Source organism: Thamnophis elegans, unplaced genomic scaffold, assembly GCF_009769535.1.
Source record: "Thamnophis elegans isolate rThaEle1 unplaced genomic scaffold, rThaEle1.pri scaffold_123_arrow_ctg1, whole genome shotgun sequence".
NCBI classification, from domain to species: domain Eukaryota; kingdom Metazoa; phylum Chordata; class Lepidosauria; order Squamata; family Colubridae; genus Thamnophis; species Thamnophis elegans.
The window spans coordinates 11,324-38,988 of record NW_022473593.1 but is presented as its reverse complement, the minus strand read 5'-3'; the positions used below and the strand labels follow the sequence as shown (position 1 = coordinate 38,988).

The 27,665-nt window shown below is 46.5% G+C and overlaps 2 protein-coding genes across 2 annotated transcripts; one reads left to right on the top strand and one right to left on the bottom strand.

Annotated features, from left to right (window-relative positions):
• Nucleotides 1-225: 225 nt before the first annotated feature.
• On the top strand, nucleotides 226-15,346 carry LOC116523243 (lysosomal acid glucosylceramidase-like). The gene is given in 11 exon segments (XM_032238335.1): nucleotides 226-295; nucleotides 1,525-1,619; nucleotides 1,621-1,717; nucleotides 2,702-2,851; nucleotides 5,247-5,380; nucleotides 6,771-6,943; nucleotides 8,092-8,329; nucleotides 10,178-10,402; nucleotides 10,492-10,655; nucleotides 12,328-12,444; nucleotides 14,430-15,346. Coding segments are annotated over 11 exon segments (1,578 nt in total). The 3' UTR covers nucleotides 14,545-15,346.
• Nucleotides 15,347-17,133: 1,787 nt separating this feature from the next.
• On the bottom strand, nucleotides 17,134-25,711 carry MTX1 (metaxin 1). Its single transcript, XM_032238334.1, has 8 exons — nucleotides 25,594-25,711; nucleotides 23,197-23,266; nucleotides 22,855-22,931; nucleotides 22,096-22,188; nucleotides 21,145-21,327; nucleotides 19,939-20,015; nucleotides 19,087-19,241; nucleotides 17,134-17,510 (listed from the first exon to the last, which is right to left on the bottom strand). Exons 1-8 carry the CDS (start codon nucleotides 25,672-25,674, stop codon nucleotides 17,281-17,283), a joined length of 966 nt encoding a protein of 321 aa, XP_032094225.1. The 5' UTR covers nucleotides 25,675-25,711; the 3' UTR covers nucleotides 17,134-17,280.
• Between the last annotated feature and the right edge of the window lie 1,954 nt (nucleotides 25,712-27,665).

Here is a 27,665-nt window from a genome sequence, read left to right as displayed (position 1 = left end):
TACGTTGGGGTGGGGGGGGGTTGGAGGTTTTTTTTTAAATTTTTGGGATTTGGGGGGGGGTCTTGCTGCCCCGAGAAGGTGCTGCAGGGAGGGTATTTAAGAGAGGTGTCTGTGCAAATTTCTCGTCGTAAAATGAAATATAAATGAACGTCTCATCTTCCCGACAGGTTTTTGCTTTGAAACACCCGGCTGTTATCTCCCCGAGAAGTCCTGGGATTCGCAGCGATGTCTCGTGGGGGCCTTCAGATTTTCTTTGTCTCTTTGTGGCTACTCCAGCTGAGCTGCTCCCCGACGGGTAAGTGTGTAAAATCAAGCGTCAGCAAGTGTCGACAAGCCCCGTGTGTTGCCTTGCACAATTCCTTCCCTTGCAAAATGTGCCTTAAAGCTGGGATTACAACTAAATATTCGGTTTTTGCAAATGACTGAGATTAAGTAATCTGGAAGAGAGCCTCCATGTTTAGAAGCAGTCTAACTGTCTTCTAGAGAACTTCCTGGCTAACGCTCCTGCAGGGGCAAGGTAATAAATGAACACTGTCTAGTTCTAGGGATGAAGGTTTAGGAGCCAGGCGCCGGGGAGTTTAAGCCCTACCCTAGGCACTATGGAAGCTGGTTGGGTGATTTGGGGCCAATCACTATGAGGCTCTGAGTTCTAGTCTCGACTTAGGGAGAAAAATTGGCTGGGCAAACTTTGGGCCAATAACCAGGAGACGGGGAGTTCTAGTGTCTCCTTAGGCATGAACACCGACTAGGTGACTTTGGGCCAATCACCAGGAGACAGGGAGTTCTAGTTCTGCTTGGCATCTTGAGAATGGAGCAGAAAAACAGAAGAAAATGTGCAAGAAAATATAAAGACTGGTTTCCTGCACCTTTATCAAGTCAATTTCTTTCTTTCTCTTCCTTCTTCCTCTCTTCCTTTTTCTTTTTCTTTCTCTCCCTTTCTTCTTCTTTCTCTTCCTTTTCTTCCTTCCTTCTCCCTCCTTCCCCTCCAATTCCCTTCCTTTTCTCTTCCTTTCTTCCATCTTACCTTCCTGCCCATCCTTTCCTTCCCTTTTCCTTCCTTCTTTCCTTCTTCTTTTCTCTTCCTTTTCTTCCTTTCCTCCTTTTTTCCTTCCTTCTCTTTCCTTCCTTTTTTCTTTGTTTCCTTCCTTCCTTCTTCTTCCTCTTCCTTTTCCTTTTCTTCCATCTTTCCTTGCTGCCCATCCCTTCCTTCCTTCTTTCCTTCTTCCTCTTCTTTTTCTTCTTCTTTCTCTTCCTATTCTTCCTTCCTTTCTTCTCCTTCCTTCCTTCCTTCTCTTCTTTTTTTTCTTCTTTCTCTTCCTATTTCTTCCTTCCTTTCTTTCTCTTCCTTCCTTCCTTTCTTTTTTCTTTCTCTTCTTTCTCTTCCTATTCTTCCTTCCTTCCTTTCTTAATCTTTCCTTCCTTCCTTCTCTTCTTTTTCTTCTTCTTTCTCTTCCTATTCTTTCTTCCTTTCTTCTCTTTCCTTCCTTCCTTTTCTTTTCCGTTCTTCTTCTTTCTTCTGCACAGGTGGACGCCCATGTTCTCCCAGAAATTTTGGGCATGGCTCCTTGGTGTGTGAATGCGGGGCTGATTATTGTGATACTTTGGAGCCCCTCACTCTCCCTGAATCGGGGGTCTTATGTGAAGTACGAAAGCAATAAAGCCGGACGCCGTGTGGAGCGCAGCGAGGGCCTCCTGGTGGATAATCCTTCCGAGAACGGTGAGGCTGGATTAGATCCCCAAGTATGCTTTTACCCCAAAGAATCCAGGACAACATGACATCTAGTAGGCTTTCCCTTCCTTTTATCCCCATAAGAACCCTGCGAGGTAGGCCTGGATGTCTCAATGCCCAGTTCTCGACTGAGGGCTAATTTGGTCTAGTGATTAAGGCATCAGGCTTGAAACCAGGAGACTGTGAGTTGTAGTCCCACCTTAGCCATGAAAGCCAGCTGGGTGACTTTGGGCCAATCACCAGGAGAGTGGGAGTTCTAGTCCCGCCTTAGGCATGAAAGCCAGCTGGGTGACTTTGGGCCAATCACCAGGAGACTGGGAGTTCTAGTCCCACCTTAGGGACAAAAGCCAGCTGGGTGACTTTGGGCCAATCACCAGGAGACTGGGAGTTCTAGTCCCACCTTAGGGACAAAAGCCAGCTGGGTGACTTTGGGCCAATCACCAGGAGACTGGGAGTTCTAGTCCCACCTTAGGCATGAAAGCCGGCTGGGTGACTTTGGGCCAATCACCAGGAGACTGGGAGTTCTAGTTCCGGCCTTAGACCAGAAATCCAGTTGGGTGAACTTTGGGCCAAGATTGAAAAGTTTGGAAAACTTTTCATACCCAACAAATCTCCTACATATTCCTTAATAGAGAGAATCCCACCCACCAGTTGATTGATTTATGAAAGTATTGAGCCACCCCCCCCCCTCACTACTCAAATCGGCTTGTAACCACCTCCACCAGATGCTAGACCAGTCTGGTTTTATAATCCGGTTTGAATCTGGAGCGAAGGAATGGCGCGTGGGTGCCAACACAGAATCCACAAGCCATTCGCTAAACAAGTCCAGCCTGTTAGGCGAAGGTGGCAACGTTTGCCAATCAGGTGGGCGTTCGAGAGAACAGTAAGAGCCATCCTTTATAAAACTGGGTGGTGGTGATTTGTTTTGTTTTTGAAAAAAATCCCTACCTCTCCTTTCCTTCCTTCGACTAGATAATCTGGTTTTGAAACTGAAGACGTCGCAGAAGTATCAAAAGATCAAAGGCTTCGGAGGGGCCCTGACGGATTCGGCGGCTATCAATATCCTGAATTTGTCGCCCAAAACTCAGAGAAACCTGCTCAAATCTTATTTCTCCAGCGAAGGTCAATTTTATCGACTCGCGTATATATTTATTAATTCATTTTGGGGGGTAAGCAGAGTCCTGGTCCCGAGAAAACCCCTTTTATTAAATGAATGTGAATTCCTCTCATTCGCATTCAGCCAAGCAAACAGTCTTTCAAAGGAGTATTTCTGGCCACAGACCTTATCTGTCTTGGAAAGCTGGCATGTCGATATTTTCCCAAATGCGGGGCTGCAGAAGGCAAGATTCACAGGGCACAGAGTCTCTGAGATTCCCGGACAGATCTTCACACTCCTGAAAGGAATGAATGAATGAACCAACAAATTGTTTCCTGTAAAAGCCCACTCCTCTTTCTCTCCTCTTTTATTTCCTCTGGAAGTGTTTCCTGTGGATTGTGGTCTGTGTTTGTGTTCGTGTGAGAGAGGGGGGGGGGGACGGAGAGGATGGGAGGGAGAGAAAGAGAGAGGGGGCGAGGGAGAGAGAGAGAGGGAGAGAGAGAGAGAGGAGGAGGGAGAGAAGGAGAAAGAGAGAGAGAAGAGAGTCACGAACCAATGAAGAGAACTAACGGCCTCCTGCAAACTCCACTCCCCTGTCGCTCCTCTTTTATTCCCTCTGGGAGGGGCCATTCACCGTCCCCCTGTGGCCTTCCTCCCAAGTCGACCCCTGTTCTTTAGCTCTTCCCTTCCTCCCGCAACTCTGCACATGCGGACACTGGGAACAGGCTCCAGCTGTTCTTCTGTCTCACTGATGTCTGACTCCGAAGGCAGCTGAGAACTGTCGGACGGCCCTGGCCCCCTCTCTGCCTCCGACACAGAGCCCTCCTCCGAGCCTTCCCCAGACTCCAGGACTGGCCCAGGTTCCTCCCCAACCCTCCTCACTCTCTGAATTGGCTGCCAGCTCTGCCGGCAGGCCACAAGTGTGGGCCACCCGTCTTACCATGAGTACAACATCAAATGGAATAGCCAGGGTTTGTTTATTTTTATTATGCATTCCCACCGTGGATTCAGCAATTCCTTGCATAACCCCAGTTTAAATAATGCCATTTAAGCATTCCGTGTGGGCAGGACAGCACCCAAAGGGAGTTTCTTGGTGTGGCTGACAATTCCCAGCACGTTGTCCCTTTTCGCCTGGGCGTCGTCGAGACACCAAGTCTACAGCTGAGTCCTCCATTTATGACCACCGTGGGTTATCTATTGCCAAGCAAGACAGTTAAAGTGAACTGACAATCTTTTTTTTTTTGTTGGGACTTACGTCTAAGGTGCTTCCCCCCCCCAGTGCCGTAGTAATGTTGAACGGTCACTAAATGGAAAGTTGTAAATCAAGGACTACCTGTAGAAGGTTGCTGGCCATGGTCCTGAAAGCCAAGCCAAGTCCCTATTGGCTGAATGTAGAGGCGTTGTCCAAGGTGCTGAAATCAATCAATCATAATAGAATAGAGTAGAATTGGAATAAAGAATAGAATAGAACAGAATAGAATTTGAATAAAGAATAGAATAGAATAGAGTAGAATTGGAATAAAGAATAGAATAGAATTGGAATAAAGAATAGAATAGAATTGGAATAAAGCATGGAATAGAATAGAATTGGAATAAAGCATAGAATAGAATTGGAATAAAGGCCACCGCACCACTGGAATAAAGAATAGAATAGAGTAGAATTGGAATAAAAAATAGAACAGAATAGAATAGAATTGGAATAAAGAATAGAACAGAACAGAATAGAGTAGAATTGGAATAAAGAATAGAATAGAGTAGAATTGGAATAAAGAATAGAATAGAACAGAATAGAATTGGAATAAAGAATAGAATAGAATTGGAATAAAGAATAGAATAGAATTGGAATAAAGAATAGAATAGAGTAGAATTGGAATAAAGAATAGAACAGAATAGAATAGAAATGGAATAAAGAATAGAATAGAACAGAATAGAATTGGAATAAAGAATAGAACAGAATAGAATTGGAATAAAGAATAGAATAGAATTGGAATAAAGAATAGAGTAGAATTGGAATAAAGAATAGAATAGAGTAGAATTGGAATAAAGAATAGAAGAGAATAGAATAGAATAGAATTGGAATAAAGAATAGAAGAGAATAGAATTGGAATAAAGCATAGAATAGAACATAATAGAGTAGAATTGGAATAAAGAACAGAATAGAGTAGAGTAGAATTGGAATAAAGAATAGAATAGAACCTTTGAGGTTTTTCTGCCCGGGTGTAAAATCTTGCTTTTTCTCCACGCGAATCACCGAATCCTTCCCTCGTATTCCCCTCCTCTGCTGCACGGACTACAGCTCCCATCCTCCCTCCCTCTGGGGGGGTCTAGCTTGGCTGACGAGGGGGAATTCAGCCATTTGGGGGCTTAAAGCCCCCCCCACCCCCAATTTCCAAATCCTCTGTTGTTGTTGTTTTAACGCAGGCATTGAGTATACCCTGATCCGGGTGCCCATGGCGAGCTGCGACTTCTCCGTCAGGCTGTACACTTACGCCGACGTGGAGAACGATTTCGAGCTGAAGAACTTCAGCCTGACGGACGAAGACGTCAAAATGAAGGTGGGTCACGGACCGTCGCCAGAGAAAAAAATAAGAATATCGAGATGCTCGCAGTCCGGGTTTTGTCTTGTCTTTGAGTCCCAGTGGTGGGCTTCAAATTTTTTTAGAACCTCTTCTGTAGGCGTGGCCTGCTTTGTGGGAGTGGCTTGCTGGCCATGTGACCCGGTGGGAGTGTCTTGCCAGTCATGTGACCGGGTGGGAGTGGCTTGCTGGCCATGTGACCGAGTGGAAGTGGCTTGCCAGCCAGGTGACCGGGTGGGCATGGCCAACTTGTAAAATGTGGTGAAACTCACTTAACAACGCTCTTGCTTAGCAACCAAAATGTTGGCTCAGGAACTCTGGCATTGAAGCAGGCAAGTCTTAAAGCTGTCAATTACAAGACCCTTGCACCCCTAACCCTTTAGGAAAAAAAAACCCAGGAGTGTTCAAATTTGACAGCTTTAAGACTTGCGGACTTCATCTCCCAGAATTCCTCCTCCAGTCATATTGGCTCAGAAACACTGGCATTGAAGTGTGCAAGTTTTAAAGCTGTCAAGTTACAAGACCCTTGCACCCCTAACCCTTTAGAAAAAAACCCAGGGGTGTTCAAACTTGACAGCTTTAAGACTTGTGGACTTCAACTCCCAGAATTCCTCTTCTCGCTCTCCATCTTGATGATGTGTGGACGGGTGGGGGGGGAGGGAGCTGGAACCGGGTCTAAATGGCACGGTACATTTGTGGAACCTCTTCTATAGAAGAGGTTAGAACTGGCAGGAACCCACCTGTGGTTTTGACCCAGCGTAGCAGAAACAAGAAATGGGCTCCGTGTCCCCAAAATTCCCCTTTTTATTTATCTCCTGTCAATGAATGGCATTCACACACACCAAAAAGTCCAGGCATTAGTCCTTCAAAGAGTTAACTGCAGTAACAGACTTTATCAGTTTCTCACAAGGCCGTGGGCTCCCAGCCGAAAGGCGAAACACCATTGAACAAAATCTTCAGAAAGACGAACTGTTGTCTCCTACGACCACCACTCCTTCTATTGATTCCCCAGCCAGCATCCGCATATGCCTTGCTTCCCGAGTTGGCTCCTTGTCCTCCGCTGGTCTCCTCTCCTAACAGCTTCTGTTAGCAATTATATTCATCAGATATATTCTCAACCTGCCCCGAGAGAGAGAGGGAGAAATAGCTGCCTCTAGATTCGAACTCGCAGCCTGCCAATTGTGAGTCGAGAGCCTGACCTCTAGGCCACCGCACCACTCCCATCTTGGCGTGATTCCAAATTATGTTTCGGTATCGCCCCCTACGATCTACCCCAATCAGTCCCACGCAGGCGGAAGTGTTTGGCTGAAGGGCTCTGCTGTGTTAAATGTTATTTTTCAGTTTGATCCGCTCTCTCCCCGCGCATTAGATCCCGATTTTGCAACAAGCCCAAGCCGTCGCCCCACGACCCCTGTTGCTCTACGCCAGTCCCTGGACATCACCCGTCTGGATGAAAACCAACGGCGCCATGACGGGCCGTGGTACCCTGAAGGGTCAACCGGGTGACAGATATCACAAGACCTGGGCGAACTATTTCATCAGGTAATGTGCGTGTGAGTTTGAGACCACAAACAACACTTTGGGGGAATCGATCGGAGTAGAGCTGGAAGGGGCCTTGGAGGTCTTCTAGTCCAACCCCCTGCTCAGGAAGGGAGGAAGATGGAAGGGAGGGAGGAGAAAGAGGGAGGGATAGAGGAAAGAAGGAAGATGGGAGAGAGGCAGGGAAGAGAAAGAGGAAGGAAGGGAGAGAGGTGGAAGAAAGGGAGGGAGGAGAAATAGAGGGTGGAGAGAGGGAGGGAGAAAAGTAAGGAAGGAAGATGGAAGAGAGGCAGGGAGGAGAAAGAGGAAGGAAGGGAGAGAGATGGAAGAAAGGGAGGGAGGAGGAATAGAGGGAGAGAAGGAAGGAAGGAAGATGGGAGAGAGGCAGGGAGGAGAAAGAGGACAGGAGAGAGATGGAAGAAAGGGAGGGAGGAGAAATAGAGGGAGGAGAGGGAGGGAGAAAAGTAAGGAAGATGGAAGAGAGGCAGGGAGGAGAAAGAGGGAGGAAGAAAGGGAGATGGAAGAAAGGGAGGGAGGAGAGAGGGAGTGAGAGAAGGAAGAAAAGTTGGAGGAAGGAAGAAAATGAGGGAGGTAGAAAGGATATAAGGAAGGAAAATAGAAGAGGGAGGGAGATGGAAGAGAGGGAGGAGAAAGAGGAGGGCGAAAAGAAGGAAGAGATGGAAGAAAGGGAGGAGAAATAGGAGGAGAGAGGGATGGAGAGAAGGAAGGAAAAGTTGGAGGAAGGAAGGAAAGAAGAGGGAGGGTGAAAGGAAATAAGGAAGGAGGGAAGACAGGAAGGCAGAGGAAGGAGAAAAGAGGAAAAGAAGGGAAGGGAAACATTTCAAATTAAAGATCTGGTAACGGGAAGGAAGAAAGGATGGATGGAAGGAAGGGGCAGGAGACTGTATCCCAAATGGCCTTCCAATCTCTCCTTTAAAACCTCCTTAAAAGTACCCACAACTTCTAGTGGCAAGCTGTTCCACGGGTTAAATTGTCCTGCCAGGAAATTTCTTCGTAGTTCGAAGTTGCTTCTCTCCTCGGTTCGCTTCCATCCGTTGCTCGGGGAATAGCTTGACTCCCTCTTCTTTGGGGCAGCCCCTCAAGGACCGGCGCAATAATTTCACCCCCCCTTTTCTCTTCCGCCAACCGAGATTCCTGGACGAATACGCCAAGTACAACCTGACCTTCTGGGCCATAACGGCCGGCAATGAGCCCACGGCCGGCGACATCATCTTCTACCCTTTCCAATGCCTCGGATTCTCCCCCGAGCACCAGCGGGATTTTATTGCGGAGGACCTGGGCCCGGCCTTGGCCAACAGCAGCTACAAGGGCATCGAGCTCATCATTCTGGACGACCAGAGAGTGATGTTGCCTTACTGGGCAGAAGTGGTAAGCTGGCCACCCCCAGGGATGGAATTTAAGCGGAGTTCCTCCTCCTTTTCCTCTTCTTCCTTTTCCTCTTCTTCCTCCTTTTCCTCTTTCCCTTCCTCCTCTTTTCCCCCTCTTCCTCTTCTTCTCACTCCTCTTCCTCCCTCCTCCTCTTCCTCCTCCTCCTCCTTTTCCTCTTTCTCTTCTTCCTCCTTTTCCTCCTCCTCCTTTTCCTCTTCCTTCTTCCTCTTCTTCTCACTCCTCTTCCTCCTCCCTCCTCCTCTTCCTCCTTTCCTCTTCTTCCTCCTTTTCCTCTTCCCCTTCCTCTTTTCCCCTCTTCCTCTTCTCACTCCTCTTCCTCCCTCCTCCTCCTTTTCCTCTTCCTCCTTTTCCTCTTTCTCTTCTTCTTTTTCCTCCTCCTCTTCCTTCCTCCTCCTCCTCCTCCCCTTCCTTTCCCCCCCTCCTCTTCTTCTCACTCCTCTTCCTCCTCCCTCCTCTTCTTCCTCCTTTTCCTCTTCCTCTTTTCCTCCTTCTTCCTCTTCCTCCCTTTCCTCTTCCTTCTTCCTCTTCTTCCTCCCCCCTCTTCCTTTTCTTCCCCTTCTTCCTCCCTCCTCCTCCTCTACTTCCTCCTCCTCTTCTTCCTCCTCCTCCTCCTTTTCCTCTTCTTCCTCCTCTTCCTCTTCCTTCTTCGTCTTCCTCCCTCCTCCTCCTTTTCCTCTTCCTCTTCTTCCTCCTCCTCCTTTTCCTCCTGCAAACCCCACTCCCTTCCAGCATTGATGTTGTTATCTAGTTGGGTCACGAAACGCCTGCAAGGAAACAACCAAACTCAGAAGGCATCAAGGACCCCACAGTCCTTCTCTCTTCTTCTTCTTCCTCCTCCTCCTCCCCCCTACACACTCCCTCCCTTCCAGCACTGATGATGTTCCCTAGCTGGGTCATGAAATGCCTGCAAAAAAACAACCAAGCTCAGAGAGCACCAAGGATCCCACAGTCCTCCTCCTCCTTAGCAGACCCCACTTCGAGTCTAGCACTGATGATGTTACCTAGTTTGGTCATGAAACGTCTGTAAGTAAACAACCAACCTCAGAGCTACTGTATGTAAACAAGGGAGCAAATCACACTCCTTTCCAGCACTGATGATGTTCCCTAGTTGGTGGTTCTTTTTCTTCCTCCTCTTCCTCCTCCTCCATTCTAGCCCTGATAATGTTCCCTAGTTGGTGGTGGTTGTTGCTCCTTTCCTCTTCTCCTTCTCTTCCTCTATCACCTCTCCCCTTTCTTTCTTTCTTTCTCTTCCTTTTCTTCTTCCTTTTTCTCTTCCTCTCCTCTTCCCCTTCTCTTCCTCCATCACCTCTCCTCCTTCTTTCTTTCTTTTTTTCTTCTTCCTCCTCCTCCTCCTATCTCTTCTTCTTCTTCATCATCTCTTCTTCTTCTTCTTCTTCCTCCTCCTCCTCCTCCTCCTCCTTCTTATCTCCTCCTCCATTCTAGCCCTGATAATGTTCCCTAGTTGGTGGTTCTTCTTCTTCTTTCTTCTTCTTCTCCTCCTCCTCTTCCGTCTCCTCCTCCATTCTAGCCCCGATAATGTTACCTAGTTGGGTCACAAAATGCCTGCCAGAAAACCGCCAGAGACCCCCCACCACCCCCACCAAAAAATCCCCGTGGTTTCCTAACTTTCCTTCCCATCAAGGCGGTCAGAAATTCTGGGATTTCTTGCTAGCCAACCTAAGGGGAACCATCATCGTCGGGGACCGTCATCAGTGTCCAGGTTGGCTGGGATAAGTGGAGGGCAGAGAGACGATGTTGTTTCGACTATCCGCCTGTCGTGCACGACCCCAGGAAAATAACCCTTCGCATCTCGACTTATTTCTCCAGGTTCTGAAGGACCCCAAGGCCACCCAATACATCAACGGGATCGGCATCCACTGGTACCTGGACTTCTTGGCCCCCATCGACTTGACGCTGTCCATCACCCATCACCTCTTCCCCAACTATTACCTCATCTCCACCGAGGCCTCGACGGGCTCCTATTTTTGGGAGCCCCGGGTGGTGCTGGGGGGCTGGGATCGCGGCAGCAAGTACAGCCACAGCATCTTGACGGTAAGGCGGGGACCGTCGTCGGTGTCCAGGTTGGCTGGGAGAAGCGGAGGGCAGAGAGACGACGTCATTTCGACTCTCCTTCTCCGCAGAATCTCAACAATTACGTCACCGGGTGGACGGACTGGAATCTCGTGTTGGACATGGAAGGGGGCCCCAACTGGAGCAAAAACTACGTGGACAGCCCGGTGATTGTGGATAAGGAGAAGGACGTCTTTTACAAACAGCCTATGTTCTACCACATGGCCCATTTCAGGTGAGCTCCGGTTCCGCTTCTTATTTTTTCCCGTTTCTGCATTTCTATTTGTGTATTTATTACTACGGCAAATCCAGGCAGCATCCTAAAAAGCACAGAGGCACCGCCCTGCCAATCAAAAGGGCGTCTGGTCAAGGCTGTGGTTTTTCCCACTTGCAATGGATGGTTGTGAAGGTTGGAGCATAAGGAAGGCCGAGCGCCAAAGAACGGAGGCCTTTGAACTCTGGTGCTGGAGAAGAAGACTCCTGCATTGAGTCCCTTGGACTGCAAGGCCATCCAACCGGTCAGTCCTAGAGGAGATCCACCCTGGCTGCTCTTTAGAAGGCCAGATCCTGAAGAGGAAACTCAAATGCTTTGGCCACCTGATGAGAAGGAAGAAGGACTCCCTGGAGAAGAGCTTCATGCTGGGAAGGATGGAGGGCAAAAGAAGAAGAAGGGGATTTCTTCTATCTATCTGTCTGTCTGACTGCCTACCTATCTATCAACTTAATCTACCTACCTATATAATTATCTATCACCTATTTATCTATCCATCACCTACCTACCTACCTACCCATCCATCATCCATCTATCTATCTATCTATCTATCTATCTATCTATCTATCTATCTATCTATCATCTATCAACTATCATCTATTTATCAATCTATCAATCTATCACCTATCAATCTATCTATCCATCATCTATCATCTATCTATCATCTATCAATCTATCTATCTATATCTATCTATCTATCAATCATCTATCAATCTATTATCTATCAACTATCTATCAATCAATCTATCAATCTATTATCTATCAACTATCTATCAATCAATTATCTATCTATTATCTATCAACTATCTATCATCTATTTATCAATCTATCACCTATCAATCTGTCATCTATCATCTATCTATCAACTATCTATCAATCTATCATCTATCTATCAACTATCTATCTATCTATCTATCTATCAATCATCTATCTATTATCTATCAACTATCAATCAATCTATGTATCTATGTATCTATCTATCTATCTATCTATCTATCTATCTATCTATCTATCTATCTATCTATCTCCCGCGAGTCCCTTGGACTGCAAGGCCATCCAATCGGTCAGTCCTAGAGGAGATCCACCCTGGCTGCTCTTTAGAAGGCCAGATCCTGAAAGGCCACCTAATGAGAAGGAAGAAGGACCCCCTGGAGAAGAGCCTCATGCTGGGAATGAAGGAGTGCAGAAGAAGAAGGGGACGGCAGAGAAGGAAGTGGCTGAATGGAGTCACCGAAGCAGCCGGCTTGAGCTTAAATGAACTCCGGGAGATGGGGGAGGATAGGAAGGCCTGGAGGAACGTGGTCCAGAGGGTCGGACAGGACTTTGCAACTAACAACAAATTATTCGATATACTCTCTATTTCTCTACTATCTGTGTTTCTTCGTCTAGGTTTATATACTTCCATTTCTACATTTCTATACCTCTATATCAGGGGTGGGTTTTGGCCGCCGTTTTCCATGGGCGTGGCTTGGGGGGGCGTGGCAGGGGGCCTTTCCTGGCCACGCCCACCACCCATTCCCTCCCCACTCTGGGGCCAGCCAGGCAGGGGTGGCATTTGCCAGTACTCAAAAGTATCCGTTACCGGTTCTCCGGAACCTGCTGAATGTCCCACTTCGGTGCCTCTTTCCCCACGCAGCAAATTCCTCCCGGAGGGAACTCAGCGGATCGAGATCCAGAAAAGCAGCTCCTGCGATTTGGAGTTCTCCGCCTTCCTCCGCCCGGATGGCTCGGCCGCTGTGGTGGTCTTGAACAGGTGAGTGGGCAGGTAATGGGGCCGTCACGGCAGGGACATTTGGGGTGCAAACGGCGCCCTCGAAACGGGAGGCGGCCGAGGCGGAGGAGAATATTTGTAGCTCACAGTGTGTGTGTCCTGGGTGCTTTCTGAACTTGGTGGATTTCTCGAAGACGTTTCGAGACCCTTTTAGGTGACATCATCAGTGCTGGGGGATGTCAGCTACTTTGGGCAATGAAATGTCTGCAAGAAAACCACCAAGCGCAGAGTGGATTGAGGGGCCCATGGTCTTCCTCCTCTTCCATTTTCTCCCTCAGTTCCTTCTCCTTCATCCTCCCCATCCTCCTCTTCCTTCTCCTTTTCTTCCTCCTTCCAATTCTGCTATTCTGCTTGAGTAGGGGGCTGGACTAGAAGACCTCCAAGGTCCCTTCCAGCTCTGTTATTCTGTCTTTTGAGCAGGGGGTTGGACTAGAAGACCTCCAAGGTCCCTTCCAGCTCTGTTATTCCGTCTTCTGAGCAGGGGGTTGGACTAGAAGACCTCCAAGGTCCCTTCCAGCTCTGTTATTCCGTCTTCTGAGCAGGGGGCTGGACTAGAAGACCTCCAAGGTCCCTTTCAGCTCTGTTATTCCGTCTTCTGAGTAGGGGGCTGGACTAGAAGACCTCCAAGGTCCCTTCCAACTCTTGTTATCCTGTCTTCTGAGCAGGGGGCTGGACTAGAAGACCTCCAGGGTCCCTTCCAGCTCTGTTATTCCGTCTTCTGAGCAGGGGGTTGGACTAGAAGACCTCCAGGGTCCCTTCCAGCTCTGTTATTCCGTCTTCTGAGCCAGGGGTTGGACTAGAAGACCTCCAAGGTCCCTTCCAGCTGTTATTCTGTCTTTTGAGCAGGGGGTTGGACTAGAAGACCTCCAAGGTCCCTTCCAGCTCTGTTATTCCGTCTTCTGAGCAGGGGGTTGGACTAGAAGACCTCCAAGGTCCCTTCCAGCTCTGTTATTCCGTCTTCTGAGCAGGGGGTTGGACTAGAAGACCTCCAAGGTCCCTTCCAGCTGTTATTCCGTCTTTTGAGCAGGGGGTTGGACTAGAAGACCTCCAAGGTCCCTTCCAGCTCTGTTATTCCGTCTTCTGAGCAGGGGGTTGGACTAGAAGACCTCCAAGGTCCCTTTCAGCTCTGTTATTCCGTCTTCTGAGCAGGGGGTTGGACTAGAAGACCTCCAAGGTCCCTTCCAGCTCTGTTATTCCGTCTTCTGAGCAGGGGGTTGGACTAGAAGACCTCCAAGGTCCCTTCCAGCTCTGTTATCCTGTCTTCTGAGCCAGGGGTTGGACTAGAAGACCTCCAAGGTCCCTTCCAGCTCTGTTATTCCGTCTTCTGAGCAGGGGGTTGGACTAGAAGACCTCCAAGGTCCCTTCCAGCTGTTATTCTGTCTTTTGAGCAGGGGGCTGGACTAGAAGACCTCCAAGGTCCCTTCCAGCTCTGTTATTCCGTCTTCTGAGCAGAGGGCTGGACTAGAAGACCTCCAAGGTCCCTTCCAACTCTTGTTATCCTGTCTTCTGAGCAGGGGGCTGGACTAGAAGACCTCCAAGGTCCCTTCCAGCTCTGTTATTCTGTCTTCTGAGCAGAAGGTTGGACTAGAAGACCTCCAAGGTCCCTTCCAGCTCTGTTATTCTGTCTTCTGTGCAGGGGGTTGGACTACAAGACCTCCAAGGTCCCTTCCAGCTGTTATTCCGTCTTCTGAGCAGGGGGTTGGACTAGAAGACCTCCAAGGTCCCTTCCAGCTGTTATTCTGTCTTCTGAGCAGGGGGTTGGACTAGAAGACCTCCAAGGTCCCTTCCTTCTCTGTTATTCCGTCTTCTGAGCAGGGGGTTGGACTAGAAGACCTCCAAGGTCCCTTCCAACTCTTGTTATCCTGTCTTTTGAACAGAGGGTCGGACTAGAAGACCTCCAGCCCTTGTTTAGCGAGACCTCGTTCCCTCCCTCCCTTCTCACGGCGATCCCTTCCTTTCTTTTTCAGATCCCCCGAGGATATCGCTTTCGGGATCTCGGATCCCGGGGTGGGCTACATCGAGGCCATTGCTACGGCCGACTCGATCCAGACCTACCTGTGGCAACGCCCTCCAGAAGAATGAAGACCCCATCCCACCCCCGAAGCCCTTGAAAAACGGAATCCTTTCTTTGCCCGAGGAAGTAGAAAAAAATAATAATAATAAGGGGAGTGGGAACGACTGAATCCTGGGGAAGGGTCTGTTGTGTCAAACCCTCCTCTAACCAGAGATTGAAACGTAGGCTGGCATAGTCTTAGGATCTGCTGAATTAAGATTCAACCTGCTTCTCCTCGCCGTTAAACCTTCCCACGTATCTTTGTTTTTCAGAATAAATCTGTTTTTTTTTTCCTTTTCTAGAAACGCGTCTGGTTGAGTTTTTTTTCTTCTTCTCGGCTCTAGGAAGGCAAAAGGGAAGGGGATTTAGGCAGGAAGCCGAGAGACCCTCGGCTTTTGCCCCCAAATGTACTTGCGTCCCTCCGATGTGCACGATTGGACTCCGAATCCCATGCTCTGGACTCAAAATCCCATGCTCCTCTTGGGAGCTGCTGAATGAAGATTCCACCTGCTTTTCCTCTCCGTTACCTTCCCACGTATTCTTTGTTTTTTTTTGGGGGGGGGGGGGATAAATCTGTGTTTATTTTTTTCTAGCAATACATCTGGTCCGGTTTTCTTCTTCTTGGCTCTAGGGAGGCAAAGAGTGGGGGGGGATTTAGGCAGGAAGCCGAGAGACCCTCGGTTTTTGCCCCCAAATGTACTTGCGTCCCTCCGAGGTGCACGATTGGACTCCGAATCCCATGCTCTGGACTCCGAATCCCATGCTCGTAGGACAGTGGTGGGTTTCAAAAAATTTTCGAACCTACTCTGTGGGTGTGGCCTCCTTTGTGGGAGTGGCTTGCCGGCCATGTGTTTTCTTTCTTTCTTTCTTTCTTTTCTTCTTTCTTCCTTCCTTTCTCTCTCTCTCTCTCCTTCCTTTTGTCTCTCTGTCCCTTTTTCCTTTTTTTCTTTCATCTCTCTCACATTTTCTTTCTTTTTTTCTTTCTTTCTTTCTTTCTTTTTCTTTCTTTCTTCTTCCTTCCTTCCTTCCTCTCTCTCTCCTTCCTTTTGTCTCTCTGTCCCTTTTTCATTTTTTTCTTTCATCTCTCTCTCACTTTTTCTTTCTTTTTTTCTTTCTTTCTGTGTGTGTGTCAGTGGTGGGTTTCAAAAAAATTTGGACCCTCTTCTGTAGGTGTGGCCTGCTTTCCGGGTCCACTGGTGGAATCTCTTCTAACCGGTTCGGTAGATTTGATGAACCGGTTCTACCGAACTGGTGAGAACTGGTAGGAACCCCCACCTCTGTCGTAGGATCTACTGAATGAAGATTCAACCTGTTTTTTGGGGGAGATAAATCTGTGTTTATTTTTTTTCTAGCAATACATCTGGTTCGGTTTTTCTTCTTCTTGGCTTTAGGGAGGCAAAGAGTGGGGGGGGGGGATTTAGGCAGGAAGCCGAGAGACCCTCGGTTTCTGTCGCCAAATGAAGCTTCTTTTGCGCCCCTCCGACGTGCACGAGTGGGCTCCGAATCCCATGCTGCTGGACTCCAAATCCCATGCTCCCGGGGCGGAGAGCACCATTATCTGAGTCTCTTAAAAAAAGTCTTGTGTTTCCTTGGCTTTTTCTGCTAGGAAAATCGGGACGATTTTTCATTCAAAGGGACAGCAGCGATGGAAAAAAAAATAAGGGGTGTGGGGGGGGAAATTTATGACCGGTTCCTCGCACTTACAACCGTCAACGGCCACGCGATTCGCTGAACAACGGCAGGGATTTGCTGAACGACCCCCGACAAAGCGAAATGAAATGCGAGTTACTGAATAACCCTTTGCTTAGTAACAGGAGTTCTGGACCCAATCCTAGTCGTAAATTGGGCATCTTGTGGTGGGGAGTTCCACGGGGCAAACCAACCCCCTGGTTCTTATTTTCATGCTCAGGAACCCTTGGACTGGTCTTATTTTATGACTCTGCTGGGAAGGAAATAGAGATTCTGAAGGCATCAAGGTAAAATGTAAGAAATAAGATTCCTTAACCCTTTTTTTGGCCATGGTTGTAAAGTGAATCATGGCCGTTAAGTGAATCATACCAAGCCCCCCCCCCCCCAAATCGCAGCTCCTAATACAATCAATTATAGTCTTCAACTTACAGCCCATTCAGTGACTGTTCGAAGTTACAATGGCAAAAAAGGGGGCTTAGAACCATTGTCTCACACTTACGACCTAAGGTCACACGATCAGCATTCACAGGTTGGCACCTGGCTCACACTCACGACGGTTGCAGTTACAACAATGAAAAATGTGACTCAGGGTCGTTTTCCACTCTTACGCCCAATGCAGCCTTCCCGCACGTCACCTGATCAAAATCCAGGCAACCGACTCATATTTACGACGGTCGTAGCATTCCCCCCCAGGGAGGGCACGCTGATCCCCATTTACGTCCTTTGGACAAGCCGAGTCCACGGGGAAACTTAGTAACGGTGCGAGCAAGTTAGCCACGGCCGAGATTCGTTTCGTCCCCGCGGCGAGAAAAGTTGGTCGAACTCTCCGGACAAGCGTCTCGCTTCGCGAGGGGCGTCTAGGGAGCTGTTGGGGGGGTCGTACGTCGAGGACGGCCTGCCTAAATAAGGACTAAGGAACAGACAAGCTGTTAAACCTGAACCTCCCCCTGATTTATTGACCTCGATCGTCCCCGGAATGGATTTTAAAAAAAGGATTTTGAGACAGCGGTACCGGAGTCAGCTTAGCCGTACTAAAAAAAAAAAAGAATTATTTTCAAGTCTGTTGGAAGCCGGTACTACTCCTCTTCCTCTTCCTCCTCGGCCTCGTCCATGGTAATGGCGTGCTGGCCGGCATGGTGTGGGGTGTCCTTCTGGATGGACACAATCCCCGAGAGGAAGGCGTAGCCCACCATGGCCACCAGCGCCACCAGGACAGAGAGGAACTGGTTGCGTCGCTTGTGCGTCTCCCCGTCAGCGTCGGCGACGTCGCCGGAGGCCGCTTTGTGGAGGTTGGGTGGGGGGTCCCCTGCAGAAGAGGCAAAAGCGGTCAAGGAACAAACGCCTTCGATCCGGGGAGAAGCCACTGGCAAAGGTTTGGCGCTTAGCCGCCGTCGTACGAAGGTACGACGGACGGTACGATGGGGAGACACTTAGGAGCACTTCGAAGTGCCGATGGTCACGCGATTGAATCTCAGGTGCTGGACAACACAACTGTGGTTGCAGCTTCCTGTGGTCATCCCTCCCTCCTTCCTTCCTTCCTTCCTTCCTTCCTTCCTTCCTTCCTTCCTTCCTAGGGGGTTGGACTAGAAGGCCTTCAAGTTCCCTTCCAACTCTGTTATTCTATTATCCTTTCTTCCTCCCTCCTTCCCTTGTGTTTCCTTCCTTCTTTCCCTCCTTCCTCCCTTGTCTGTCTTCGTCCTCCCTCCTTCCTCATCTGTTTCCCCCATTTCTGCCTGCCTCCCTCCTTTCTCTCTTTCCTCCCTCCCTCCCTCATCTGTCTTCCTTCCTTCCTTCTATCCGTCCTTCCTAGGGGGTTGGACTAGAAGGCCTCCAAGTTCCCTTCCAACTCTGTTATTCTGTTATCCTCCGTTCCTCCCTCCCCTTTCTCCTTCCTTTCTTCCCTCCCTCCTTCCTTCCTTCCCTCCCTCCTTCCTCCCTTCTCTGTCTCCTTCCTTCCAAATGGACAACCACGTCTAAAATGGGGGATATGGGTTTCCTGCTTCAGCAGGGGTTGGACTAGAAGACCTCCGAGGTCCCATCCAACTCTGTTATTCTGTTATCCTTCCTCCCTTGTGTGTCCCCTTCCTTCCTTCCTACCTCCTCTTTCCTTCCTACCTCCCCTGTCTCCTTCCTTCCTTCCTTCTCTTGTTCCTTCCTCCCTTCCCTCCCTCCTTCCTCTTTACTTCCTCCCTCCCTCATCTGTCTCCTTCCTTCCTTCCTTCCCTCTTTACTTCCTCCCTCCCTCATCTGTCTCCTTCCTTCCTCCTCTTGTTTCCTCCCTCCCCTTGTCTGTCTCCCACATTCCCTCCCTCTTTCTTTCTTCTCTTTACTTTTCCCCCTCCCTCATCTTCCCTCCTTTCCGTCCTTCTTCATTACTTCTCTCGTTCCTATTTCCCTTCTTTGCCTTCCTTCCCTCCCTCCTTCCCCTTTCCTTCCTCCCTCCCTCCTCTGTCTCTGTCTCCTTCCTTCCTTCCTTCTCTCGTTCCTATCTCCCTTGTTTGCCTTCCTTCCCTCCCTCCTTCCCCTTTCCTTCCTTCCTCCCTCCCCTGTCTCCTTCCTTCCTTCCTTCCTTCCTTCCTTCCTCCTTTTGTTCCTCTCTTCCTCATGTCTCCTTCCTTCCTTCTCTCGTTCTTTCCTCCCTTCCCTGCCTCCTTCCTCTTTATTTCCTCCCTCCCTCATCTGTCTCTTTCCTTCCTTCCTTCCAAATGGACAACCGTTTGTCTAAAGTGGGGGCTATGGGTCTCCTGCTTGAGGAAGGGTTGGACTAGAAGACCTCCGAGGCCCCGTCCAACTCCGTCATTGGGTTACAGCGGCACACCGCCCCACCCCGTGCCCCCGAGAACCGACCCCGAGGATCTTCCCCCAAGGGAGAGCAAACTCACCTCCGTCCCAGGGAAAATAAAGGCTCAAGATGGACGTGCAGAAATTGCAAAGGTTTGGAAGCGATTTGAGGTGTTGCTGGAATTTCCCGTTGGGGAGTTTGGCGTTAAGCAGGCCGGCTAGAAGACTGAAGACGGAGGCATCCAAAGAGGCGGGTCTGAAAACGAGAAGACAAAATAAGACACGATCAAGAGACTCGGCCGCAGCACGGAGCAGTCCTCGACTTACGACCAACATTGAGCCTGCAAACGGTTGTTAACACCGGGGACTCTGCAGCCATCATAAATAGGAGTTAGTTGTCTGAATCTTAATCATGTGATGCTGAAACCGTCATCATCACCTCCTTTGAACGACCCCGTAATCTCTTGCAACTGAATGTTTGCTGGCCAGATGCCTTTCCTGTTGCCAGAGCGGAGTATTGTTCAGCCGATAGATTCTCATTGTTCCCAGAGAGAGAAATATCTGCTGCTGCCTAGGATCAAACTTCCGATCGTGAGGCTGGAGCTCCCTCTCTAGGCCACCGCGCCACTCAGATGCTGCAACCCGAGTCCCTTCTTCCGCCGACGTAACTTCAAACGGTCACTAAATGAATGGCGGTAAGGTGGGGATTACCCGTTTAGGATGGTTGCCATCTCCCATAGTGACGGGATCACCCTGAGCAACCTTCCCCAGGGTGTGCAACAAACGACGTCAGGCCACGTGATTCGCTTAATGACGGTGCCAAGAAACCCATAAAACCGGGCACCGCCGACTCACCGCAAAGTCCCGATTTTGGTCGTAAGTCGAGGGCTACCTGAAAACAGGTAATTAAGACCCCCGTTTTACTTACGACGCTCAACACCCAAGTTACTTACGAGTCTCCGAAGAAGAATTTCTTCCGGCCGAGGCGTTGAGAGAGGAGAGTGAGACATTCGCAACCGTCTCGATAAAGCTGCGGGTACAAAAAAAAAGGAAAACGATTGTTGGGTCAGGCGTCCTTCCTCCCTCTTCCCCTCAACCATTAGCACCTCCAAGCCTTTGGACTACAAGTCCTATCGTCCCCAGCCAGGCTGGCACGGCCCACCTCTCTTCGTGTTGAATACGTACAATAATACTAGGATATGATTATTGGAAGGATGTACTAAACACCGATTAATGGAAAAATGAAGGAATTCGTGTTGATGTCTATATATATATAATAATTCTAGACTGTTTTTGTTCAACTAATGAAATGATAATGTATTATATTGGTTTTATACCAAAACGAACGATATTCAGACGCCACCATCCATGCAATGATATTGATATTTAAAAAAAACTTTTATCTAGAAATAATAACAAGAAGGAGGAGGAGGAGGAGGAGGAGAAAAAGAAGAAAAAGAAGAAGTAAAGAAAAAGAAGAACTAAAAGAAAAAGAAGAAAAAGAAAAAGAAGAAATAGAAGAAGAAAAAGAAGAAGAGAAGGAGGAGGAAGGGTGAGGAAGAGGAGGAGGAAGAAGAAGTATAATCTTTATTGTCATTGGACTTAAATACAACCAAAATTGGTTTTAACCTCACTGGTGCAAAATTATAACAGAAACGAAAAAAGTAGAAGAGGAAGAAGAAGAAAGAGGAGGAGGAGAAAGAAGGAGAGGGAGAAGAAAGAAGAATAGGAAGAGGAAAGGAAGGAGAAAAGAAGAGGGAGAAGAAGAAAGAGGAGGAGAGGAGGGAGGAGGAAGACAGAGGAAGGAGAAGAAAGAAGGATAGGGAGAAGAAAGAAGAAAGAGGAGGAGGAGAAGAGGAGGAAGAGAGAGGAAGGAGAAAAAGGAGAGAAGAAAGAAGAAAGAGGGGTAGAAGGAGAAGGAGGAGAAGAACAAGAGGGGAGGAGGAGGAGGAGAAGTATAATCTTTATTGTCATTGTACTTAAATACAACCAAAATTGGTTTTAACCTCACTGGTGCCAAATTATAACAGAAACGAAAAAAGAAAAAAGAAGAAGAAGGAGAAGAAGAAAGGTTGGCTGTACTGAGAATTAGAATAGATTAAATAGGAAAAAACATTGGAATTAGGGGGAATATGCCTTTTTAAGCATCCTTCCTTCACCTGTTTTTCCAGCTGTTCTTCATCGTCCTGCCAGTTTTCCCCGCAGACCGTTTGAAGACGCTCCAGCTGACGTTTCTGCATTCGGCCCGGCAGGAAAAAATTAAGTGGGAAGGGGATGGCTTCCGCGAACCACTTCCGCGTATGCTCCACGTAATTCTTCGCGTCCACCCAGAAAGTGTGGATCTGTTGGAAAGGAGGAGAATCCCCAGAGTGACTTCCCTCAACGCGCACAGCCTCCTCCTCCTCCTCCTCCTCCGTTGGGAGGAGAGAGAGAAAAGAAGACAAGGAGCAATGTTTCTAGTCCTCATGAGATCTTCACAAATAGAACGGTTTTTATACGCCTTCCCGTCCCACAAAAAACCAAACTATTAACAAAAAAACGGATCGAGGAGGTTAAAAAAGGGATAAAGTTTTGTCCCAACAGACCACCAAAGCTTACAATCTTGGTTTAATGGGCAAAACAGACCACGAATGGCTGCTTCGCTCAAACCAAGATGAGTTAGTTGGGAAACTTGCAGCAAAAAAATAATATAGGTTGTCTTTAGATTTACGGCCGCAATTTTAGTCGCTGAGCGAGGCAGTTGTTAAAGTGTGATTTTTACAGTCTTTTTCGCCACCGTCGTTAAGCGAATCACTGCCTTGGCTGGGACAATGATTAAAGTATGACTTTTTATGGGCCTTCTTGCCACCGTCGTTAAGCGAATCACTGTTGTGGCTGGGACAATTATTAAAGTAGGATTTTTACGGGCCTTCTTACCACCGTCGTTAAGCGAATCAGTGTTGTGGCTGGGACAATTATTAAAGTAGGATTTTTATGGGCCTTCTTGCCACCATCGTTAAGCGAATCGCTGTTGTCGCTGGGACAATTATTAAAGTATGATTTTTACAGCCCTTCTTGCCTCCGTCGTTAAGCGAATCACCCACCCACCCCCCGCCGCTCCCCAAACTCACCAGCATAGGCAGGAGCTTCCCATGTACCAGAGAGAGGAAGGCTAGAGTGTCCGCCCCTTGTAATGCCGAGAGGTCGTAATCTGCATTAAATTGCTAAATAAGAAAAAGAAAAGAAAAATAAGAAAGAATAGAAGAATAGAATAGATAATGGAATGGAATATAGAATAGAATATAGAACAGAATATATAGAATAGAATATGAAATAGGAATAGAATAGAATATGAAATAGAATAGAATAGGATAGATAATGGAATGGAATATAGAATAAAATACAGAACAGAACATATAGAATAGAATATGAAATAGGAATAGAATATGAAATAGAATAGAATATGAAAGAATAGAATAGAATGTAGATTTGAATATAGAATAGAATATAGAACAGAATAGAATACAAAATAGAATAGAATAAGAGAACTGTGAATAGAATAGAATATGAAATAGAATAAGAGAATTGTGAATAGAATAGAACAGAACAGAGAATAGAAAATAGGAATAGAATAAAATAGAATATGAAATAGAATAGAATAAGAGAACTGTGAATAGAATAGAATATGAAATAGAATAAGAGAATTGTCAATTGAATAGAATAGGAGCTGGAAGGGACCTTGGAGGTCTTCTAATCCAGCCACCTTTTCAAGCAAGAGAGCCTATGCCATCTCAGACAAGTGACTCTCCAGGGTTGGGCTAGAAGACCTCCAAGGTCCCTTCCCGCTCTATTCAATTCAAACAGGACCCCCCCTCCCCAGCCGTCCATACCTGTTTCCTAAAATGGGTGATGATTTCCTGCGGATCGGAAATAACCCCGTCGGCTGTCTTGAGCGCGGGGAGCGATCCTGAGATTGGGGGGAAAAAAACCAGCAGGTTGGGGGAAGAGAAGCGGGGGGGGGAGCCCCATGTAAGCCCCCCCCCTCTCCCCCAGGCTCTATTCTCTCCCTCCCACCCGTTTCCCTATCCCTCTTGAGGACTAGAAACCTGCGCAGGCTTCCCAGGCAATGAAAAAGTTTTCCATGCAATGAAAACCAAAAATTTCCATGCAATTCACAGAAGGGGGTTTCTTTTTCCTAACCCCCCCCCCCAAATATATATATAGTAACTTACCAGAGGGGCTTCTCCAGGGATTGGAGATTTTGTGAACTTTGAGGGGAGCCCCTGTAAATCGAGCGTAAGTCTACAAGGCAATAGAAAGAAAAGGGAAAAAAATGCATTTGGCCATTCGTTGCATCCTTGGAGGCAGGGAGGGGATCGCATTTCTCCCCCCCCCCCCCCAAAAAAAAAAAGACCTCCATCCTCTTCATATCTTAATAATCCAATTATTCTTAAATTCTGCTTTGCAACCAACTAAAGCAGCAATCTTGGTCTCATTCTTTCGACCTGGGGGGGGGGGGAGGGTTCTGGAAGGAAGGGGATCAGGCTCCAAGGGCCCTCTGCCCAATTTTGTGGAGCCCCCCCCCCCGCTTGGAATCCTTTGCAGTTGCAATGCACACACACACACACACACACACACACACACACACAAACACCACGGGCGCCCAGTTGGGGAAGAAGCCGGTGCTTTGCAAACAAAAAAATTCGCTTTGCTATCTATCTATCACATCTATCATATCTATCCATCCATCCATCCATCCATCCAACATATCTATCTATCTATCTATCTATCTATCTATCTATCTATCTATCTACCTATCTATCTACCTATCTACCTCTCTATCCATCTATCTATCTCACATCTATCATATCCATCCATCCATCATATCTATCACATCTATCCATCTATCATATCTATCCATCTATCTATCTATCACATCTATCTATCTATCTATCTATCTATCTATCTATCTATCTATCTATCTATCTATCTATCCATCCATCCATCACATCTATCAATCCATCATATCTATCCATCTATCACATCTACCTATCTACCTACCTATCTATCCATCTATCTATCACATCTATTTATCTATCATATCCATCCATCATATCTATCTATCTATCTATCTATCTATCTATCTATCTATCCATCCATCCATCACATCTATCAATCCATCATATCTATCCATCTATCACATCTACCTATCTACCTACCTATCTATCCATCTATCTATCACATCTATTTATCTATCATATCCATCCATCATATCTATCTATCTATCTATCTATCTATCTATCTATCTATCCATCCATCCATCACATCTATCAATCCATCATATCTATCCATCTATCACATCTACCTATCTACCTACCTATCTATCCATCTATCTATCACATCTATTTATCTATCATATCCATCCATCATATCTATCTATCTATCTATCTATCTATCTATCTATCTATCTATCTATCCATCCATCCATCACATCTATCAATCCATCATATCTATCCATCTATCACATCTACCTATCTACCTACCTATCTATCCATCTATCTATCACATCTATTTATCTATCATATCCATCCATCATATCTATCTATCTATCTATCTATCTATCTATCTATCTATCTATCTATCTATCCATCCATCCATCACATCTATCAATCCATCATATCTATCCATCTATCACATCTACCTATCTACCTACCTATCTATCCATCTATCTATCACATCTATTTATCTATCATATCCATCCATCATATCTATCTATCTATCTATCTATCTATCTATCTATCTATCTATCTATCATCTATCTCTATCTATCATCTATCCATCTATCACAGCTATCTATCTATATACGCTTTGCAAACAAAAAATCATTCTGAAAGGAAAGCAAAGCGTTTTGCAAAAGAAGTGCTTTGATATTATAACATAACATAACATAATAACGGAAAGGGGGTTGGCCTAGATGGTCTCTGAGGTCCCCTTTCAGACTGAGACTCCGTCTAATGGATCCCAACTGATCCACTACACGGAATCTCATTCTGGAAGGGGACCTCAGAGACCATCTAGGCCAACCCCCTTTCCAGGAGGAATCCGCTAGGCACAATCTATCAGGATGGGACCTTCAGAAGCCATCTAGCCTGAGCCCTCTTCCTAAAAGCGTTTTGCAAAAGGGAAAAAAGCATTTTGCAGAAAGAAAAGCGCTTTGCAATTATATATATATATATATATATATATATATATATATATATATATATATATATATATATATATATAAGCACTTTGCAAAAAATATAACAACATCGCTTCACAAAGGAAATTCGGTTTGCAAAAGGGAAAAAAGCACTTTGCAATATAATATAATATATTATATTATATATTATATTAAGCGTTTTGCAAAAAAAAAAAATAACAACATCGCTTCGCAAAGGAAATTCAGTTTGCAAAAGGGGGAAAAAAAGGGTTTTGCAAAAGGGAAAAGCGCTTTGCCCAAAATAATAGCATCGTTTTGCAAAAGGGGGGAGAAAAAAGGGGCGCTTTGCAAAATTAAAAATCCGGATTTGCAAAATAAAAAAAAAGGAGAGCTTTGCAAAAGACCCCCCACGCCGCCCGCCCCTCACCAAAACGGCCAAGCAATCGGGGTCCACGGTGGGCAGCCCCCACCCGCCTGCCCAGCAATACAACTCCATGGGCGCAGCCATCTTCCCACGCCTTTGCCTTGACCCGGAACAGCCTGGAACAAGAGAGAGGCAAAGAGGAGTGACTCCGATTCATGCAACTCCAGGATTTGGAGGCTCTGCCGCCCCCTGTGTCCCGGCTTACAAATTGCAACCCTGCTGCTTTCCCTGCCTCTCCCCCCACCTTTTTTTTTTGCAAACGCCCTTCACACGTTCCAAGCAGACACGTGTTGGGTTGCACAAGACACGTGTTGGGTTTAAGTGAGCCGGGCGTCTTTCTGCTTCAAACGACCCAAGGGGTCTTTTTTAGGAAGCCGGTGGCGTGCTATAAAGGGGATATTTTTTTTTGCAGGGGTGTGGGGGGGAGAGAGAGGGGGTCGTGAGAACCCCTGCAATGCCTTGCAACGGGAGAGGCTGGGAGATGAAAGTAGAGGGGATTGCAAAACCCAGAATCCTGGGCTGCCTGCTCCGACCCCATCTGTTGCTATTTAAAAGCTCTACTGTGTTTCAGGACATGGGGAACTTTTAAGAGGGGTGGGCTTCGACTCCCAGAATCCCCCAGCCAGATTCCCAATAAAACCTTCCATCTCTGTAATTATTATGTTAGTATTCTGTCATTATTCTGTAATTATTTTGCTATTATTCTGCTTGAGCAGAGGGTTGGACTAGAAGACCTCCACAGTCCCTTCCATCTCTGTTATTCTTCTCTTATTCTGTTATTCTTCTGTTATTCTTCTATTATTCTGTAATTATTTTGTTATTATTCTGCTTGAGCAGGGGGTTGGACTAGAAGACCTCCAAAGTCCCTTCCATCTCTGTTATTCTTTTGTTATTCTGTTATTATTCTGTTGTTATTGTGTTATTCTTTTGTTATTCTGTTATTATTCTGTTATTCTGTAATCTGTTATTCTGTAATCTGTTATTCTGTAATTATTCTGTAATTATTCTGTTATTCTGTTATTATTCTGTTATTATTCTGTTATTATTCTGTTATTCTGTTACTCTGTAGTTATTCTGTTATTATTCTGTTCTGTAATCTGTTATTATTCTGTTAGTCTGTAATTATTCTGTAATTATTCTGTTATTCTGTTATTATTCTGTTATTATTCTCTAATTATTCTGTTATTATTCTCTAATTATTCTGTTATTATTCTCTAATTATTCTGTTATTCTGTTACTCTGTAATTATTCTGTAATTATTCTGTAATTATTCTGTTATTATTCTGTTATTATTCTGTTACTCTGTAGTTATTCTGTTATTATTCTGTTAGTCTGTTTGTAATTATTCTGTAATTATTCTGTTATTCTGTTATTATTCTGTTATTATTCTGTAATTATTCTGTTATTATTCTGTAATTATTCTGTTATTCTGCTACTCTGTAATTATTCTGTTATAATTCTGTTATAATTCTGTTATTCTGTTATTATTCTGTTATTCTGTTACTCTGTAATTATTCTGTTGTTATTCTGTTATTCTGTAATTATTCTGTTATTATTCTGCTTGAGCAGGAAGGTTGGACTAGAAGACCTCCAAGGTCCCTTCCATCTCTTGTTGTCCTGTCATCTTCCTTTTCAACCCCCTCCTCCACCGTCTCCTTCCCAGATCTCTCCAAAACTTTATTGGATGATGGTGCGATCTTTCCGAAAGGGGAAAAAATGACGAGGAGGAATGAGGTTAAGAAACCTCCAGCGTCAGGAGGCTGGGTCTGTGGGAATTTGCTCCCACCAAAGCAAGACAGATGGCCGAGAAAAATTCCATTCGGCCTGACATCACCCTCTTATTTCCTCTGCAAGCCATTCCTGCCGAGATGACCTCACTTGGAGCAGATCCCAGAAAGGCTGCCTCTGCCCCATCCCATCCGGGCAGGATTCCTGAAAAAAAAAAAAAAAAGAGGGAGAAGAAGAACCGAAAGGAATCGGACTTTGTATGTTCGGCCGAATTCTTTGTCGACGTTAATTCTGATTCCCCCCCCACACACACAAAAAAAGTTCGATCGATCGGCTGAAGAAAAAGA

Coding starts and splice junctions, on each gene's coding strand:
- MTX1 (XM_032238334.1), bottom strand. CDS start 25,674: ATGGCTGCGCCCATGGAGTTGTATTGCTGGGCAGGCGGGTGGGGGCTG. Junction 23,267..25,593: donor CCGATTGCTTGGCCGTTTTG/GTGAGGGGCGGG, acceptor ATTGCCTTGTAG/ACTTACGCTCGATTTACAGG. Junction 21,328..22,095: donor GGAAGCTCCTGCCTATGCTG/GTGAGTTTGGGG, acceptor CCTTTCCAACAG/ATCCACACTTTCTGGGTGGA.